We start from the raw sequence: 16269 nt of genomic DNA on the forward strand, positions 1-16269 counted from the left end.
ACACTCGCGCTTTGTGAGCAACTGCACTTTTACCATCATGGGCAGCCAAAGGACGACTTTGGTAAGCGCTAGGATCAAAGCGAAGCGTTTCTGCGCTATGCTCACGGTGTAGCTCCTGGTGCCGTAGAGAGTCCCCCGGTTCTCACTCCTGCAGGCTCCAGCCCCTGCGGCAGCCGGTGCACCCGGTCGGAGCACCGGGTCCGAGCTCGGGGAGTATCCCCCAGAGAGCCGCAGACTAGGGGCCGGAGCATCCTCCAGGGACAGGGAAAGCACTCTCCCCATAGTAGGAGGGGTCCCAGGAGTGGAAACTCCACGGGAAATTTCCTGGTAGTTGGCGTGGAGTCTCGGCGGCTCCTCTGAACACAGCAACCGGTAAGTGAGTGGGACCGAGAGGCCCAGGAGGAGTCCGAAGGCCAAAGCGTACACGGTAGAGAGTAGCAGCACGTAGGAGCTGGAGCAGTCCACCAGGCAGCCCCAGGGCGTGCGCACGAAGGCGCCCCAGCCGCACAGCGGGAGCGCGGAGAGCAGCAGACTGGCTGTCCATACCGTCAGCACCACGCTGACCACCTGGCCCGATCTTCTGGAGGCTGTCTGGCTCCCCACGTCCCTGTGCATCGTGTAAAAGTTATAAGAGACTAGGAGAGTAGCCTTCAAGTTGCTAGAGAGGCCCTGGCATAAATACAATAAGGCAGAGGTGGTGCACAGAAATTGGAAGTAACCGGGGACCTCGTTTGGCCACTGCAAAAACATGAAGATGGTCACCGATAAGACGCCCATGAGATCATCCACAGACCAGGAAGCCACAAGCATGGACACAACGGTTCTGTTCTGCATTTTCAGCAGGGAAATTAGTGAATAAATGCTGCCCAGCAAGGCTGCAAAAGTCAGGAGACATGTCAAGCAAAAGAGATAGATATTCAGAGTTCCTGGCGGATTTAAAAGGTCCGTAGAATTATGATTCTCTTTCCACAGGCTAGAGTCATTTGTTGATAAGTTACTGGGAAATAAAGACATTGTCCTTGGTCAATATTTAATTTCCCTCATCAACGAGACTGATAATTTTCTCAAAAGAAAGACCGGCTGCTGGAAATCAGATTTCATTTCTCCTACCAAGTTCCCCTCTAGATAGTCTCCTGGTCAGTCCTGCAGGAAATGGTCAGGCATGTCTCCTTTAGATCTGACTCAAGCTATATTTAAAAATTAGTTCCATTTCAAGCATCAAAAAAACTGAACAAACAACTTTTTAACATTCCAATTAAAAACAAAGCAAAAACTCCTTCCCACCATCAAGTTTCAGGCAAGAAAGCAAAAAAACTCTTCAGGTACTTTGAAAACCAATGATGTCTGGATCCTGTGGGGTCCTTCTTATGGAGCAAAGCAGCTTGTAGCTTGAGATGATCAAACCCTGTTCACTTTTAAGAGCGGTAAAATGATGCATTTGGTTCCAGAGCTGGATTCAAAGGCAGGAGATTGTCAGGTAGTTTCCAGCTTTGAAGGTAAAAAGAGAGAGAGAGGGCGAGCGCGAGCCAGTCAGAGGGAGCTTGTGCACAGAATCCCATCTGAACCGCTGTTCTTCAATCAGCCTGTGATCCTCGGAGCTGCAGGAAGGAGGAGTCAGCTCCTAGCAGGAAAGAAGCAGGAAAAAAAGGGAGGGGAGTTCAGTGTTGAACAAAATGATATACGTTTATCTTAGCCTGCCTCTTTCAAAGCAAGAAACAGTGTCCTTGCTAAGCTTCCCCTTTGGTTTTAACGTGTAAACCTAGCCCAAATACTTGCTCAGGCTTGATGTGAACTACAAATATCACCTGTGAGAGGTCTAAGCTACTCCAGTAACTCAGGGACTGCTTTTATTCGTATCTAGACTTCCTGCTTCATAATCCATTGGAGGAAGAATATCATCAATGCCATTTATAAGAATAAGATATATCAGATTTCGTTTAAAAATTAGTGTGGTTAAGATTGTCATTATAGTCCTCATTACTCTAAAAAGGATTATGCAGAATCTTTGGATAGAGTCACACTAGCTTTAGTTATTTATTTATAACTTTATTTTCTGTCGATGGCATCAAGTAAGCAGGCTGTCATTTGAATAAATGATATGTCTAACAATCCATAAAGTTGGATGATATTATATAGGGCCTAAAAGGATCATCCCACAGCAAACATTTTTAACCAGAGTATTTGAGACATACAATAGTTGTATCTCTGAATGGTCAATTTTGCAAGATGAGTGATTTAGCAAAGAAGTAACTGACACAAGTACTTCTGGCTCAGCATTTCCCAGGATGCTTTAGGGTAGCATTCTCCTCAGCTCAGCCTCATGACCATATGGCTACATTCTCCCACATAGTACTGGAGGTCTAAATGGAAACGGGAAGGAAAAGGAAAAAGTTGATATGATAATGATTTAATAACTGGAAGTAGTAATAGCACTTTGATCATTTATTTATCATTTATTTCAATAACTGAAGAATCATTTTGAACCTGAATCTGTGCAAGTAGAAAATGATTACATTAGTCATTGCCAACCACACCCCTCAATAAGCACAGCAGGCATTTCACTTATCTTTATATGTTGATTGTTTGATTTTCACCCTCATTCAGCAAATGGAAACAAAAACCACATATAGCAGGTAGTTCAGCACTCTAGCTCTCCCTACTGAGAGTACAGACCGCGCATGGCTGTGTGAATAAGAAAGGTTGGGCATACATTCATTTTCAAATAATGTTGATTCAGAAAGCATGATGAAAAACAAATCTTATTTTTGAAAATTTCAAAGTTCTGTGAAAAGCCATTCTGCTTCTCACAAATCTTATTCTTTCTTGCCATAGTAAAAATATTATTCTTCAATATGGTATTGAGTCCTGAATTTTCAGTTAGGTTGAATAATAAGTCTCAGATTGTTAATATACAATAAATAGAAATTAATAATAGCTACTGTAGAATGATTTCATGTCTGAGAACATTTCCCCTATTATTAATATCATTTTTGGGTTTTCCATTAAATATAAATTTGGAAAACGGATACTTAACCACCATGTTGTACTGTTCTCTGGGATATTACAGAAGAAGAAAGAATGTTTAGCACACTTCCAAAGGTTGGTAGTAGAACTGCAGCCAGTAGGGAGCTAGTAGAGATACCTGAATTTAACTTCAGACTGTGCTATTGCTGGATAGGTAACCCAGGACAAAAATTCTTGTGCTTTCTCTGGGCGTCTATTTCTGCTCTGCAAAATAAAGAGGTGTCTTAATCCATTTTGTGCTAAAACGGAATACCACAGACTGTGAAATTTATAAAGAAAAAAATTTCTCATAGTTCTGGAGGCTGGGAAATCCAATAGCAAGGTGCCAGCATCTTGCAAGGGCCTTCTTGCTGCATCACCCCATGGTAGAAGGTAAAAGGAAAAGAGAACATGAGAGAAAAAGATTAGATAGATAGATAGATAGATAGATAGATAGATAGATAGATAGACAGATAGATATATAGATTGCAAGAGGGGCTGAACTCACTTTTTCTTCCTTTTTTTTTTTTTTTAAGAGCCAGGATCTTGCTCTTTCACCCAGGTTGGAGTGCAGTGGCACCATCTGGCTCACTAAACCTCCAGTTCCTGGGCTCAAGCGATTCTCCTGCCCCAGCTCCCCAAGTAGTTGGAACTACAGGTTTGAGATACCACGCCAAGTTATGTTTTATTTTATTATTTTTTGTTTTTTATTTTTGTATTTTTTAGAGGTGAGGTCTCACCTGGCCTCAAGTGATCCACCCACCTCAGCCTCCTAAAGTGTTGGGATTATAGGTGTGAGTCTCTGCACATGGTCTCACTTTTATAACAAGCTCACTTTCTGTAACTAACACACTTCTGAGGTAATGGCATTAATTCACTTATGAGACCAGGACCCTCATGATCAAATTGTCTAATTTAGGCTGCACTTTCCAAGGGTGTTGCACTTCTATTAAGTTTTCAACACATGAGCTTTGTGGAACACACTCAAAGCATAGTGAGGGGTTAAACTAGATTATTTTTAGAGACTTTTCCAGTTCTAAAATTAAATAATACAATTTTTAAAAGTTCCGGTTAACCTCATTTCTATTTTCTTTCCTGCCTATTTCACAATAATCAACATTGTCATCTAATAAGAGTTGGAAGCCAGCAAGAGCTAATACTTGGATTCTGCATGATTTTTCTTTCTCTGATAGTATGGAGGCTCTTGTCTAGAGGATATAGTATAAGATTCAAGCAACCTGAAATCTCTGAGCCAACTGAGAGATTAAGGCTTGTCCTAGAGATCTGTGTGAAGCTAAAGCAAGTTTCGTATGAATAAGAGGTAAAATATGTTGTGTAAATCACTGAATTTTGGGAGTTGATTGTTACTGGATAATATCCTAGCTCATCCCAATATTGTTAGAGATATTATTGCTCCCCTTTCATAGGTTAGAAAACAGGTCCATGAGAGATTAATTGGTTTTTCCAAAGGCACACATTTATTAAATGGAAGAGTCAGATTTTAAAATTGTAGTTTAGTTCTTCATTCTTAATCATAACAGACACATATTTTCTATATTTTAATTAATTAATTTTTTAATTGTACTTTAGGTTCTGAGGTACATGTGCCGATCATGCAGGATTGTTGCTTAGGTACACACATGGCAATGCGGTTTGCTGCCTCCATCCCCCTGTCACCTACATCTGGCATTTCTCCCCATGTTATCCCTCCCTGACCTCCCCACCCCACTGCTGTTCCTTCCTTGGCCCCCACAACAGACCACAGTGTGTGATGCTCCCCTCCCAGTGTCCCTGTGTTCTCATTGTTCACCAACCGCCTATGAGTAAGAACATGTGGTGTTTGATTTTCTGTTATTGTGTCAGTTTTCTGAGAATGATGGTTTCCAGATTCATCCATGCCCCTACAAAGGACACGAACTCATCATTTTTTATGGCTGCGTAGTATTTCGTGGTGTATATGTGCCACATTTTCCTTGTCTAGTCTATCATCAATGGGCATTTAGGTTGGTTCCAGGTCTTTGCTATTGTAAATGGTGCCTCTATGAACATATGTGTGCATGTGTCTTTATAAAAGAACGATTTATAAACCTTTGGGTGTATACCCAGTAATGGGATTGCTGCGTCAAATGGAATTTCTATTTCTAGGTCCTTGAGGAAGCCCCACACTGTCTTCCACAATGGTTGAACTACGTTACACTCCCACCAACAGTGTAAAAGTGTTCCTATTTCTCCACATCCTCTCCAGTATCTGTTGTCTCCAGATTTTTTAATGACTGCCGTTCTAACTGGGGTGAGATGGTATCTCAGTGTGATTTTGATTTGTATTTCTCTGATAATCAGTGATGATGAGCATTTATTCATATGTTTGTTGGCCTCATGTATGTCTTCTTTTGAAAAGTGTCTGTTCATATTCTTTGCCCACTTTTGGATGGGCGTGTTTGTTTTTTTCTTGTAAATCTGCTTGAGTTCTTTGTAGATTCTGGATATTAGCCCTTTTGTCAGATGGGTAGATTGCAAAAACTTTTTCCCATTCTGTTGGTTGCTGGTTCACTCTAATGATTCTTTTGCTGAACAGAAGCTGTGTAGTTTAATTAGGTCTCATTTGCCTATTTTGGCTTTTGTTGCCAATGCTTTTGGTGTTTTAGTCATGAAGTCCTTGCTATGCCTATGTCCTGAATGGTTTCGCCTAGGTTTTCTTCTAGGGTTTTTATGGTGTGAGGTCTTATGTTTAAGTCTTTAATCCATCTGGAGTTAATTTTAGTGTAAGGTGTCAGGAAGGGCTCCAGTTTCTGCTTTCTATATATAGCTAGCCAGTTATCCCAACACCATTTATTAAACAGGGAATCCTTTCCCCATTGCTTGTTTTTGTCTGGTTTGTCAAAGATCAGATGGTTGTAGATATTTTGTGTTGCCTCCAAGGCCTCTGTTCTGTTCCATTGGTCTATATCTCTGTTTTGGTACCAGTACCAAGCTGTTTTGATTACTGTAGCCTTGTAGTATAGTTTGAAGTCCAGCAGTGTGATGCCTCCTGCATGGAATGTTTCTCCATCTCTTTGTGTCCTCTCTTATTTCCTTGAGTAGTGGTTTGTATTTCTCCTTGAAGAGGTCCTTTACATCCTTCGTTAGTTGTATTCCTAGGTATTTTATTCTCTTTGTAGCAATTGTGAATGGGAGTTCATTCTTGATTTGGCTTTTTGTTAGTCTGTTATTGGTGTATAGAAATGCTTGTGATTTTTACACATTGATTCTTTATCCTGAGACTTTGCTGAAGTTGCTTATCAGTTTAAGGAGATTTTGGGCTGAGATGATAGGGTCTTCTAAATGTATAATCATGTCGTCTGCAGATAGAGACAGTTTGATTTCCTCATTTCCTAATTGAATACTTTTATTTTTTTTTTCTTACCTAATTGCTTTGGCTAGAACTTCCAATACTGTATTGAATAGGAGTGGTGAGAGAGGGCATCCTTGTCTAGTGCCAGATTTCAAAGGGAATGCTTGCAGTTTTTGCCCATTCAGTATGATATTGGCTGTAGGTTTGTCATAAATAGCTTTTATTATTTTGAGATATGTTTCTTCAATACCTAGTTTATTGAGAGTTTTTAGTGTAAAGAGCTGTTGAATTTTTTCGAAGGCCTCCGTATCTATTGAGATGATCATGTGGTTTTTGTCTTTGGTTCTGTTTATGTGATGGATTACGTTTATAGGCTTGCTTATGTTGAACCAGCCTTGCATCCCCAGGATGAAGCCTGATTGTGATGGATAAGCTTTTTGATGTGCTGTTGCAGTCAGTTTGCCAGTATTTTATTGAAGATTTTTGCACTTATGTTAATCATGGATATTGGCCTGAAGTTTTTTTTGTTGAGTCTCTGCCGGGTTTTGGTATCATAAAATAATTTGGGAAGGATTCCCTCTTTTTGTATTGTTTGGAATAGTTTCAGAAGGAAATAATTTAAATAAAATAATTTGGGAAGGATTCCCTCTTTTTGTATTGTTTGGAATAGTTTCAGAAGGAATGGTATCAGCTCCTCTTTGTATATATGGTAGAATTCAGCTGTAAACCCATCTGGACCTGGACTTTTTTTGGTTGATAGGCTATTAATTGCTGCCTCAACTACAGCCCTTGTTATAGGTCTGTTCAAGGTTTCAACTTTTTCTTGGTTTAGGTTTGGGAGGGTGCAAGTGTCCAGGAATTTACCCATTTCTTCCAGGTTTATTAGTTTATGTGCATAGAGTTGTTTGTAATAATCTCTGATAGTAGTTTGCATTTCTGTGGAATTGGTGGTGATATCCCCTTTTTCATTTTTATTGCATCTATTTGATTCTTCTGCCTTTTCTTTTTTTATTAACCTGGCTAGCAGATGGTCTATTTTGTATATCTTTTCAAAAAACCAGCTCCTGGATTTATTGATTGTTTGAAGGGTTCTTTTTTTGTCTCTATCTCCTTCAGTTCTGCTCTGATCTTAGTTATTTTTTGTCTTCTGCTAGCTTTTGAGTTTTTTTGATCTTGCTCCTCCAGCTCTTTCAATTTTGACAATAGCGTGATGATTTTAGATCTTTCCTCACTTCTCTGGTGGGCGTTTATTGCTATGAATGTCCCTCTAGACACTGCTTTAAATGTGTCCCAGAGATTCTCCTATGTTGTGTCTTTGTTCTCGTTGGTTTCAAAGAACATCTTTATTTATGCCTTGATTTCATTGTTTATCCAGTTGACATTCAGGAGCAGGTTGTTCAGTTTCCATGAAATTGTGGGGTTCTGAGCTGGTTTTTTAATTCTGAATTCGAATTTGATTGCACTGTGGTCTGAGAGACTGTTTGTTATGATTTCCATTCTTTTGCATTTGTTGAGGAGTGATTTAGTTCCAATTATGTGGTCAATTTTAGTGTAGGTGCAATGCAGTGCTGAGAAGAATGTATGTTTTGTGGATTTGGGGTGGAGATTTCTGTAGACATCTAGTAGGTTCACTTGGTCCAGATCTGAGTTCAAGTTTTAGATATCGTTATTAATTTTCTGTCTCATTGATCTGTCTAATATTGACAGTGGAGTGTTAAAGTCTCCCATTATTATTGCGTGGGAGTCTAAGTCTCTTTGTAGGTCGTTAAGAACTTGCTTTATGTACCTGAGTGCTCCTGTATTGGTGTGCATATATTTTGGGTAGTTAGCTCTTCTTGATGCATTGCTCCTTTTACCGTTATGTAATACCCTTCTCTTTTGATCTTTGTTGGTTTAAAGTCTATTTTATCAGATACTAGGATTGCAACTCCTGCTTTATTAGCTCTCCATTTACTTGGTAGATCTTCCTCCATCCCTTTATTTTTAGCCTATGTGTGTTCTTACACATGAAATGGGCTTCCTGAATATGGTATACCAATGGGTCTTGACTTTTTATCTTATTTGCCCATCTGTGTCTTTTGATTGGGGCATTTAGCCCATTTACATTTAAGGTTAAGATTGTTATGTGTGAATTTGATCCTGCCATTTTGATGCTAGCTGGATGTTTTTCCTGTTAGTTGATGCATTTTGTTCATTGTGTCGATGGTCTTTACCATTTGGTACATTTTTGAGGTGGCTGGTACTGGTTGTTCCTTTCCTTGCTTAGTGCTTCTTTCAGGACCTCTTGTAAGGCAGGCCTGATGGTGATGAAATCTCTCAGCAATTGCTTATCTGTAAAGGATTTTATTTCTCTTTCACTTATGAAGCTTAGTTTGGCTGGATATGAAATTCTGTGTTGAAAGTTCCTTTCTTTAAGATTGTTGAATATTGGCCCACACTCTCTTCTGGCTTGGATGGTTTCTGCGGAGATATCTTCTGTGAGTCTGATGGGCTTCCCTTTGTGGGTAATCCGATCTTTCTGGGTGCCCATAGCATTTTTTCCTTCATTTCAACCCTGGTGAATCTGAAGATTATGTGCCTTGGGGTTGCTTTTCTTGAGGAATATCTTTGTGGTGTTCTCTGTATTTCCTGGACTTGAGTGGTGGCCTGCCTTGCTAGGTTAGGGAAGTTCTCCTGGATAATATCCGGAAGAGTGTTTTCCAGCTTGGATTCATTCCCTCTGTCACATTCAGGTACACTTATCAAACGTAGATTAGGTCTTTTCACATAATCCCATATTTCTTGGCAGCTTTGTTCATTTCTTTTCACTCTTTTTTCTCTATTCTTGCCTTCTCATTTTATTTCATTGAGCTGATCTTCAGTCTCTGATATCCTTTCTTTTGCTTGTTCGATTCAGCTATGGAAACTTGTGTAGGCTTTGCAAAATTCTCGTGCTGTTTTTCAGCTCCATCAGGTCATTTATATTCTTCTCTAAGCTGTTTATTCCAGTTAGCATCTCATCTAACCTTTTTTCTAGGTTCTTAGTCTCTTTGCATTGGGTTAGCCCATGTTCTTTTAGCTCTGAGAAGTTTGTTATTACCCACCTTCTGAAGCCTGTTTCTGTCAGTTCATCAGATTAATTCTCCAACTATCTTTGATCCCTAGCTGGTGAGGAGTTGTGATCCCTTGGAGGAGGGGGTGTTCTAGTGTTTGGTGTTTTCATCCTTTTTTCGCTGGTTTCTTCCCATCTTAGTGGCTTTATCTACCTGTCATCTTTGTAGTTGGTGACTTTCGGATGCGGTCTCTGAGTGGACGTCCTTTTAGTTGATGTTGAAGCTATTTCTTTCTGTTTCTTAGTTTTCCTTGTAACAGTCAGGCCCTTCTGCTGCAGGACTGCTGGATGTCCACTCCAGACTCTGCTTGCCTGGAGATCACCCATGGGGGCTGCAGAAAAGTAAGGTTTGCAGCCGGTTTCTTCTGCTGCTACCTTCGTCCTGAAGCTCTCTTCATCCCAGAGACCTTGGCCTGATGTCGGTCTGAGCTCTCCTTTATGAGGTATCACTTTGTGTATATGGGTGTCGGGGAGCTGCTTGAGGAGCCAGTCTGTCCCTTATAGGAGCCCAAGTGCTGTGCTAGGAGCTCCTTTGTTCCATGCAGAGCTGCTGGGCAGGTACCTTTAAGTCTACTGCAGCAGAAGTCATAACTACCTCTTTTCCCAGGTGCAACAGATACATAGTTTCAAGTAACTCCCTTTTAGCTCTTGGAAACACTTTCAATGAATGTTGATAATCATAAAGTTTTATTTCTGCTTTCACATCTTGCAAAGAATGTTTGAAATTTCTCATTGTATGAAATTTAATTTTCAGTATTTTACCAGCTTTTATGTTTTATAACATATATAAATAGGTTTTTAATGCATTATATGTATTATAAAACATAAAAGCTGGTGAAAGATTGTTTGTAAATTGTGTTTATGAACACTATTATATATGAGTGATGAGTTTCTTGAAAATTGTAAACCCTCTCTTAGCCATAATTTTATTTTCTTTAAAATATCCTCCTGAGAGGGGGAAAAACCACTCTCAATGCCTTTTAAATAACCAGAATAACTTTTAGGAGATCATGAAGAAAAATTTCTAAGAAGCTTTTTTGTGCCTTAAAAATTTTTATTCAGTTCCTGTGAGTGAATTTTTGTTCCTCTGTCTCACTTATAATAGAACTTTATGTCTTCATTGATTGTGAATTCTGTCTTTAAATTTGTTAATGCAAATTTACATTAATTGAAATAAAAGTTATGGTTATGCCAGAACAGCTTAGGTGTAGACATTTATTTTTATCCCACGGCTTCTTTGGCTACTTTGAAACATGTACTGTGTTGTTTGACAGTTCGTAATGGCATAATATGCCATTACGTAATAGCATAACCTACAGAGTGCTAAATTACAGAAATTTTACAGAAATAAATTGCAGACTATTTAAACAACCTACAGAAAATTACATGGCAGTAATTCCATTAGGCTTTTACTTTATGAAGCCCTGATGTAGTTATATCTTTGCAAAGCACTATAGGAACTTACTTCTCTAAAAGTCCGTACTATATCTGAAAATTCTCAGAGCATGATATCTGAAAATCCTCAAAGAATAGGAAATAGTGTAAAAAGTTATAGTTTAATATTATAAAATATCATTCTTAGCAATGTGGGGTTTGACAATAAAAAAATTACCACAAGACCAAATGAAATGATTTAATTTTGTTCTATAAAAATAAATAAAACATCACAGATAAAGTTAATCATGAAAGCTTTTTTTTCTTTTCTGTTTTTAGAAATAGAGTGTTATACACCCAAAATATTTTAGATTACTGGTTTAGCATAAAATTCTTACAAGCTTATCAACAAATCTCAAGTGAAGGATCCATAAATTATTCAATTTCACACATAAAACATATAAATAAAAATATATGAGTACACAAATTTATACTTATAATAATTATATATATATATATATATATATATATATATATCTACATTATATAAAATACACGCATACTCTGCTCCAACTGATAGTTTTTCCAAAAAATGAGTAGGAATTTAGCATCATAGGAGAACGCAAATGCTTGATTTATTTTATTTTTTTTCAATGATACATTGAAAATTTATCCTTGATGAGTATTTGGGTTGGTTCCAAGTCTTTGCTATTGTAAACAGTACCACAATAAACATACGTGTGCATGCGTCATAGGTTTATAATCCTTCGGGTATATACCCAGTAATGGGTTTGCTGGGTCAAGTGGTATTTCTGTATCTAGATCCTTGAGGAATTGCCACACTGTCTTCCACAATGGTTTCACTAATTTATACTCCCAACAGTGTAAAAGCATTCCTACTTCACATCCTCTCCAGTATCTGTTGTCTCCAGATGTTTTAATGATCGCCCTTCTAACTGGCGTGAGATGATATTTCAGTGTGGTTTTGATTTGCATTTCTCTAATGACCAGTGATGATGACCATTTTTTCACACATTTGTTGGCTGCATAAATGTATTTGCCCACTTTTTGATGGGTTGTTTGTTTTTTTTTTCTTGTAAATTTGTTTTAGTTCTTTGTAGATTCTGGATATTAGCCTTTTGTCAGATGGGTAGCTTGCAAAAATTTTTTCCCATTCTGTTGGTTGCCAGTTCACTGTAATGATTGTTTCTCTTGCTGTTTAGAAACTCAAACCATCATTCTCAGCAAACTGACACAAGAGCAGAAAATCAAACACCGCATGTTCTCACTCATAGGCAGGTGTTGAACAATGAGAACACATGGACACAGGGAGGGGAGCACTACACCCTGGGGTCTGTTGGGGGGAAATGGGGGAGGGACGGGGGGTGGGGAGGTGGGGAGAGATAGCATGGAGAAATGCCAGATACAGGTGAAGGGGAGGAAGACAGCAAATCACATTGCCATGCGTGTACCTGTGCAAAAATCTTGCACGTTCTTCACATGTACCCCAAAACCTAAAATGCAATTTAAAAAAAAGAAGCTCTTAAGTTTAATTAGATCCTGTGTGTCTATTTTGGCTTTTGTTGCCATTGCTTTTGGTGTTTTAGTCTTGAAGTCCTTGCCTATGCCTATGTCCTGAATGATATTGCCTAGGTTTTCTTCTAGACTAGATAAAGAAAATGTGGCACATGTATACCATGGAATACTATGCAGCCATAAAAAATGATGAGTTCATGTCCTTTGCAGGGAGATGGATGAATCTGGAAACCATCATTCTCAGCAAACTGACACAAGAACAGAAAACCAAACACCACATGTTCTCACTCATAAATGGATGTCGAACAATGAGAACCCATGGTCACAGGGAGGGGAACATCAGACACTGGGGTCTGTTGTGGGTGGGGGTCTAGAGGAGGGATGGCAGGTGGTGGAAAGAATGGGGAGGGATAACATTAGAAATACCTGATGTAGGTGACAGGGAGATGGAGGCAGCAAACTGCCATGGCATATGTATACCTATGTAAAAATCGTGCAAGTTCTGCACATGTACCCCAGAACTTAAAGTATAATAATAATAGTAACAATAAAGAAAATTTATAATATATAGTAATAAATATAAATCATAAACATTGTGTCATTAAAAACCTACAACAGCTTAACACTATGTAAGTACTATGAGTAAGGACAAAATAATTTCACATGGCTGTAAGTCAAAGAGACTTTTTTGGTGAACATAATCTTTAGAAATATGATTAATATGCTGTCAGTTCAAAGACAGTAGTTGACATTTGTGGGGATTGTTTTAAAGCTCTCTCAAAAGGGAAGTTACATAATTTTCTTTTTTTTACTGATGCCATGGATAAGACACAAAAACGTTAAAGATATGTGTGCATGCTTGTAAAAGTAGAACAGCTTGAGAGAAAAAGTTACTCATTAGTGGGTGTTGTTTATTCAATTTTAATAATACTCATTTCTGGACATGAATCTTGACCACAGTAGTTATGTAACTTCCACCTAGCCATATAATAGACATATCTGGAGGATAGATTTTATATAGCGCTGTGTGAAGATGTTAAATAGATTGGGAATGACTAAAACCATTCCATAGAATAAAAACGTAAGTAATATACAGCCATCCTAAACGTAATAATGTACTATAAACATTCACTCATTCATTCCTTTATAAACATCAATTTGAGTGTCTAGTGATCAGACAATGTACATTAGTGGTAAACAAAATTGTAGTTCCTGTCCTTGTGAATATTGCAATGAAATCATTTTTCATCTATCACCTTCCTTAAATTCTTCTTTTTGAAAATAACCTCTCATTCCATGGGACTCAATACAATAAATGATTAATGCTTGGGATGAGAATGTTCTGATACCAAAAAATAAAAATTGACTAAACCTTAAATTAGTAATGTGGTAATGAAGGGGAAACCCTTGTACCTTATTGTGAGGTACACTTGAGTTGCAAGATTTCAAAGAAATTCTTTCAGTATCTCAGTATTTCAAGAATAGAATATTACCATGAGCTAATTGCTATCACTACACATGATATGCAAGGGAGTGCTATTGATTTTTAGTTAGTTTTTTTTTTTTTTTATTAGTGAGCTGGTAAAAACTGCTATGTAGTTATGAGAATAGTTTTCAGTTCTGATATAGTCCCTTTCTCTTCATCTTGCATAGTCTATATCATGTTGATCCTTGATGATTATGTACCATCCCCTGCACCCTCATTAGTTCTGCCCCATACCAGGATATGTTGGGATATTGCTTCTTTTTAAAGGATGCCTTTCTTAGCATTTTGAGAATTATTTCAGTCTCTACATCTACAATTGCTCAAAGTTTGCTTTAAGTACCAAAAGTTAATCAATCATGTTCTCAAAGATAGTTGCTCTTTCCAATCCTTTACAAAATGAATGACATACATTGCCCTGGGAATAACTTCTCTCTGTGCCAAGTGCTATAGCTTTGCTTTTTAAACTGAGCACTCTGTGTACTCTTTAAGTGTCATTATCTTGTCTCGGGGTGATATCTGGAGCATGTAATGGAAAATATGTTTTATCTTATGTCTTGCAGCAAAAAGGTAATTGTGCGATTAAGGACTAAGCTTTCCTCACTAGGTTAAACAAGGACTTTGAAAGATTCCTTGGTTTATTTTAGGGGTTGGCAAATTATGACTTCTTTTTGTAAATAAAGTTTTATCAGAACACAGCCACATCCATCCATTCCTTTACTTTTTCTTAAACGGCTGCATTCAAGCTACAACAATAGGGTTGAACTCTGAATTGCTCTGAAAGGAGCTATGTGAACAAAAAGACAAAAATATTTACTATTTGGCCCTTTTCAAAAAACATTTTGTTTATTCTTGGTTTATATGAAGGAGGAACATTTCTATGTAAAATTATCTCTTATTGGTAGAATGTTTGGGTAATTTGTGAGATTCAGATATATCCAAACACCCTGTCTATTCTAAAATACATAATAATATGCTGTATTATATAATAAAATATTTATGTTTATACATAAATTATGTTTAATTGTTAATATTAATGGTAACAATATCAACAGCTAATATTTTAGTTCTTATAATGTGCTAGACTTTCTTCTAAGTTATTTACATGTATTAAGTAATATACTTTGACAATCTTATGATATGAGTTTTAGGTTTAGCCCCATTTTCCAGACAGAGGAACTGAGGCAGAGATTAAATAACCAACTGATAGCCACACTGCTGGTAGATGAAGGGGTTAGGATTGAATCTGATTATTCAGAGACAAAACCCTGGCTTATAGGGACAATATGGCAGGTACTTTATTTTTATTTTTCTGCCCTATTCTTTATATTTCTTGCCTTTGCAAACATACCATGAGCCTCAATAAATAAGAGTGATTGCTAGGGAAGAGAACTTCTTGAGGCAATACACATTTTACAGTTCCTAAATCAGCAGGTGGCGTCTTGTTATTTCTTTTTATTTATTATCACTGAGCTCCAAGGTTTTACAAAAATTACCTCAATAGTTTCTAGTTTCCTAAGAAAAAGTTGTTTTATCCAAACTCTACACCTAAGATGTTAAAGCATGCAAGCAAAATCATTTGTTCAAGATGATACTGCAGTTCAGTTACAGGTGTAAATTAAGTTGCTCTCCCTCATTTTCCTCATGCCTTGTCTACTCACAAGGGTGGAAGTGTCTCTAAGATATGTAGTGAGAAATATCCCTGGTATTGGGTGTATTCAGGAGTACAGTGGTGCAATCATGACTCATTGCAGCCTCGACCTGCCAAGCTCAAACCATCCTCCCACCACAGTTTTTGATTTCTATGTAGAGACAAGGTCTCACTATGTTGCCCAGGCTGGTCTTGAACTCCTGGGCTCAAGTGATCTTCCTGCCTTGGCTTCCAAAGTGCTGGAATTATAGGAATGAGCCACTATGCCCAACATTTAGGTGCATTTGAAGTGAAACAGTTATTCATGAAAGATTTCTAAAATTTTAAATTAAAGAAAAACATGATAAACACTTAAAAATAAGAGTTCTGAAAAGATGAAAAGTGATATAAATTATCTAGTTACTGTAGTAGAAAAGTTGGAATCTAATAACCCAGATGTCTCATCGTGGGTTTCTTTGAATCCTTCAACAAGTCACTTAATCTATTGCTGAATTCTACTATCTTTATAAACAGAATCATATCTATCTTGAAGAACTTTTAAAGTTCAGATGAAAAGCTTCATAAGAGCTTGGAATAAATGATGATGAGTTTCTGGTGTTATTTTCATAATGAGCAGTTCTTTTTGAAGTGAAACACAGTACTGTAATAAGCTCTAGGTTCTCTGGTAGATGGCAACAAGAAGAGAAGCGGTTGTGGTATGTCCGTCTCTTTCCTTTGCTTCCATTTCTGATGCAGATCAGAATAACGAAAGTCACTGGAAACACAATTAAATTATCCATTTGATGCTCAGATTAATAAGC

At 37.8% G+C, this 16269-nt stretch overlaps 1 protein-coding gene across 1 annotated transcript in view; it reads right to left on the reverse strand.

The window, feature by feature from the left end:
• GPR149 (G protein-coupled receptor 149) overlaps nt 1-1608 on the reverse strand; it is a 91672-nt gene extending 90064 nt beyond the window's left edge. The window contains exon 1 of the mRNA XM_017522905.2: nt 34-1608. Within this exon, the coding sequence (XP_017378394.1) occupies nt 34-1014 (981 nt within the window). The 5' untranslated portion in view covers nt 1015-1608. The remainder of the gene's footprint in view (nt 1-33) is intronic.
• Nucleotides 1609-16269: the final 14661 nt, after the last annotated feature.

The sequence above is a fragment of the Cebus imitator genome, unplaced genomic scaffold, assembly GCF_001604975.1.
Source record: "Cebus imitator isolate Cc_AM_T3 unplaced genomic scaffold, Cebus_imitator-1.0 Scaffold25, whole genome shotgun sequence".
In the NCBI taxonomy this organism is placed as follows: domain Eukaryota; kingdom Metazoa; phylum Chordata; class Mammalia; order Primates; family Cebidae; genus Cebus; species Cebus imitator.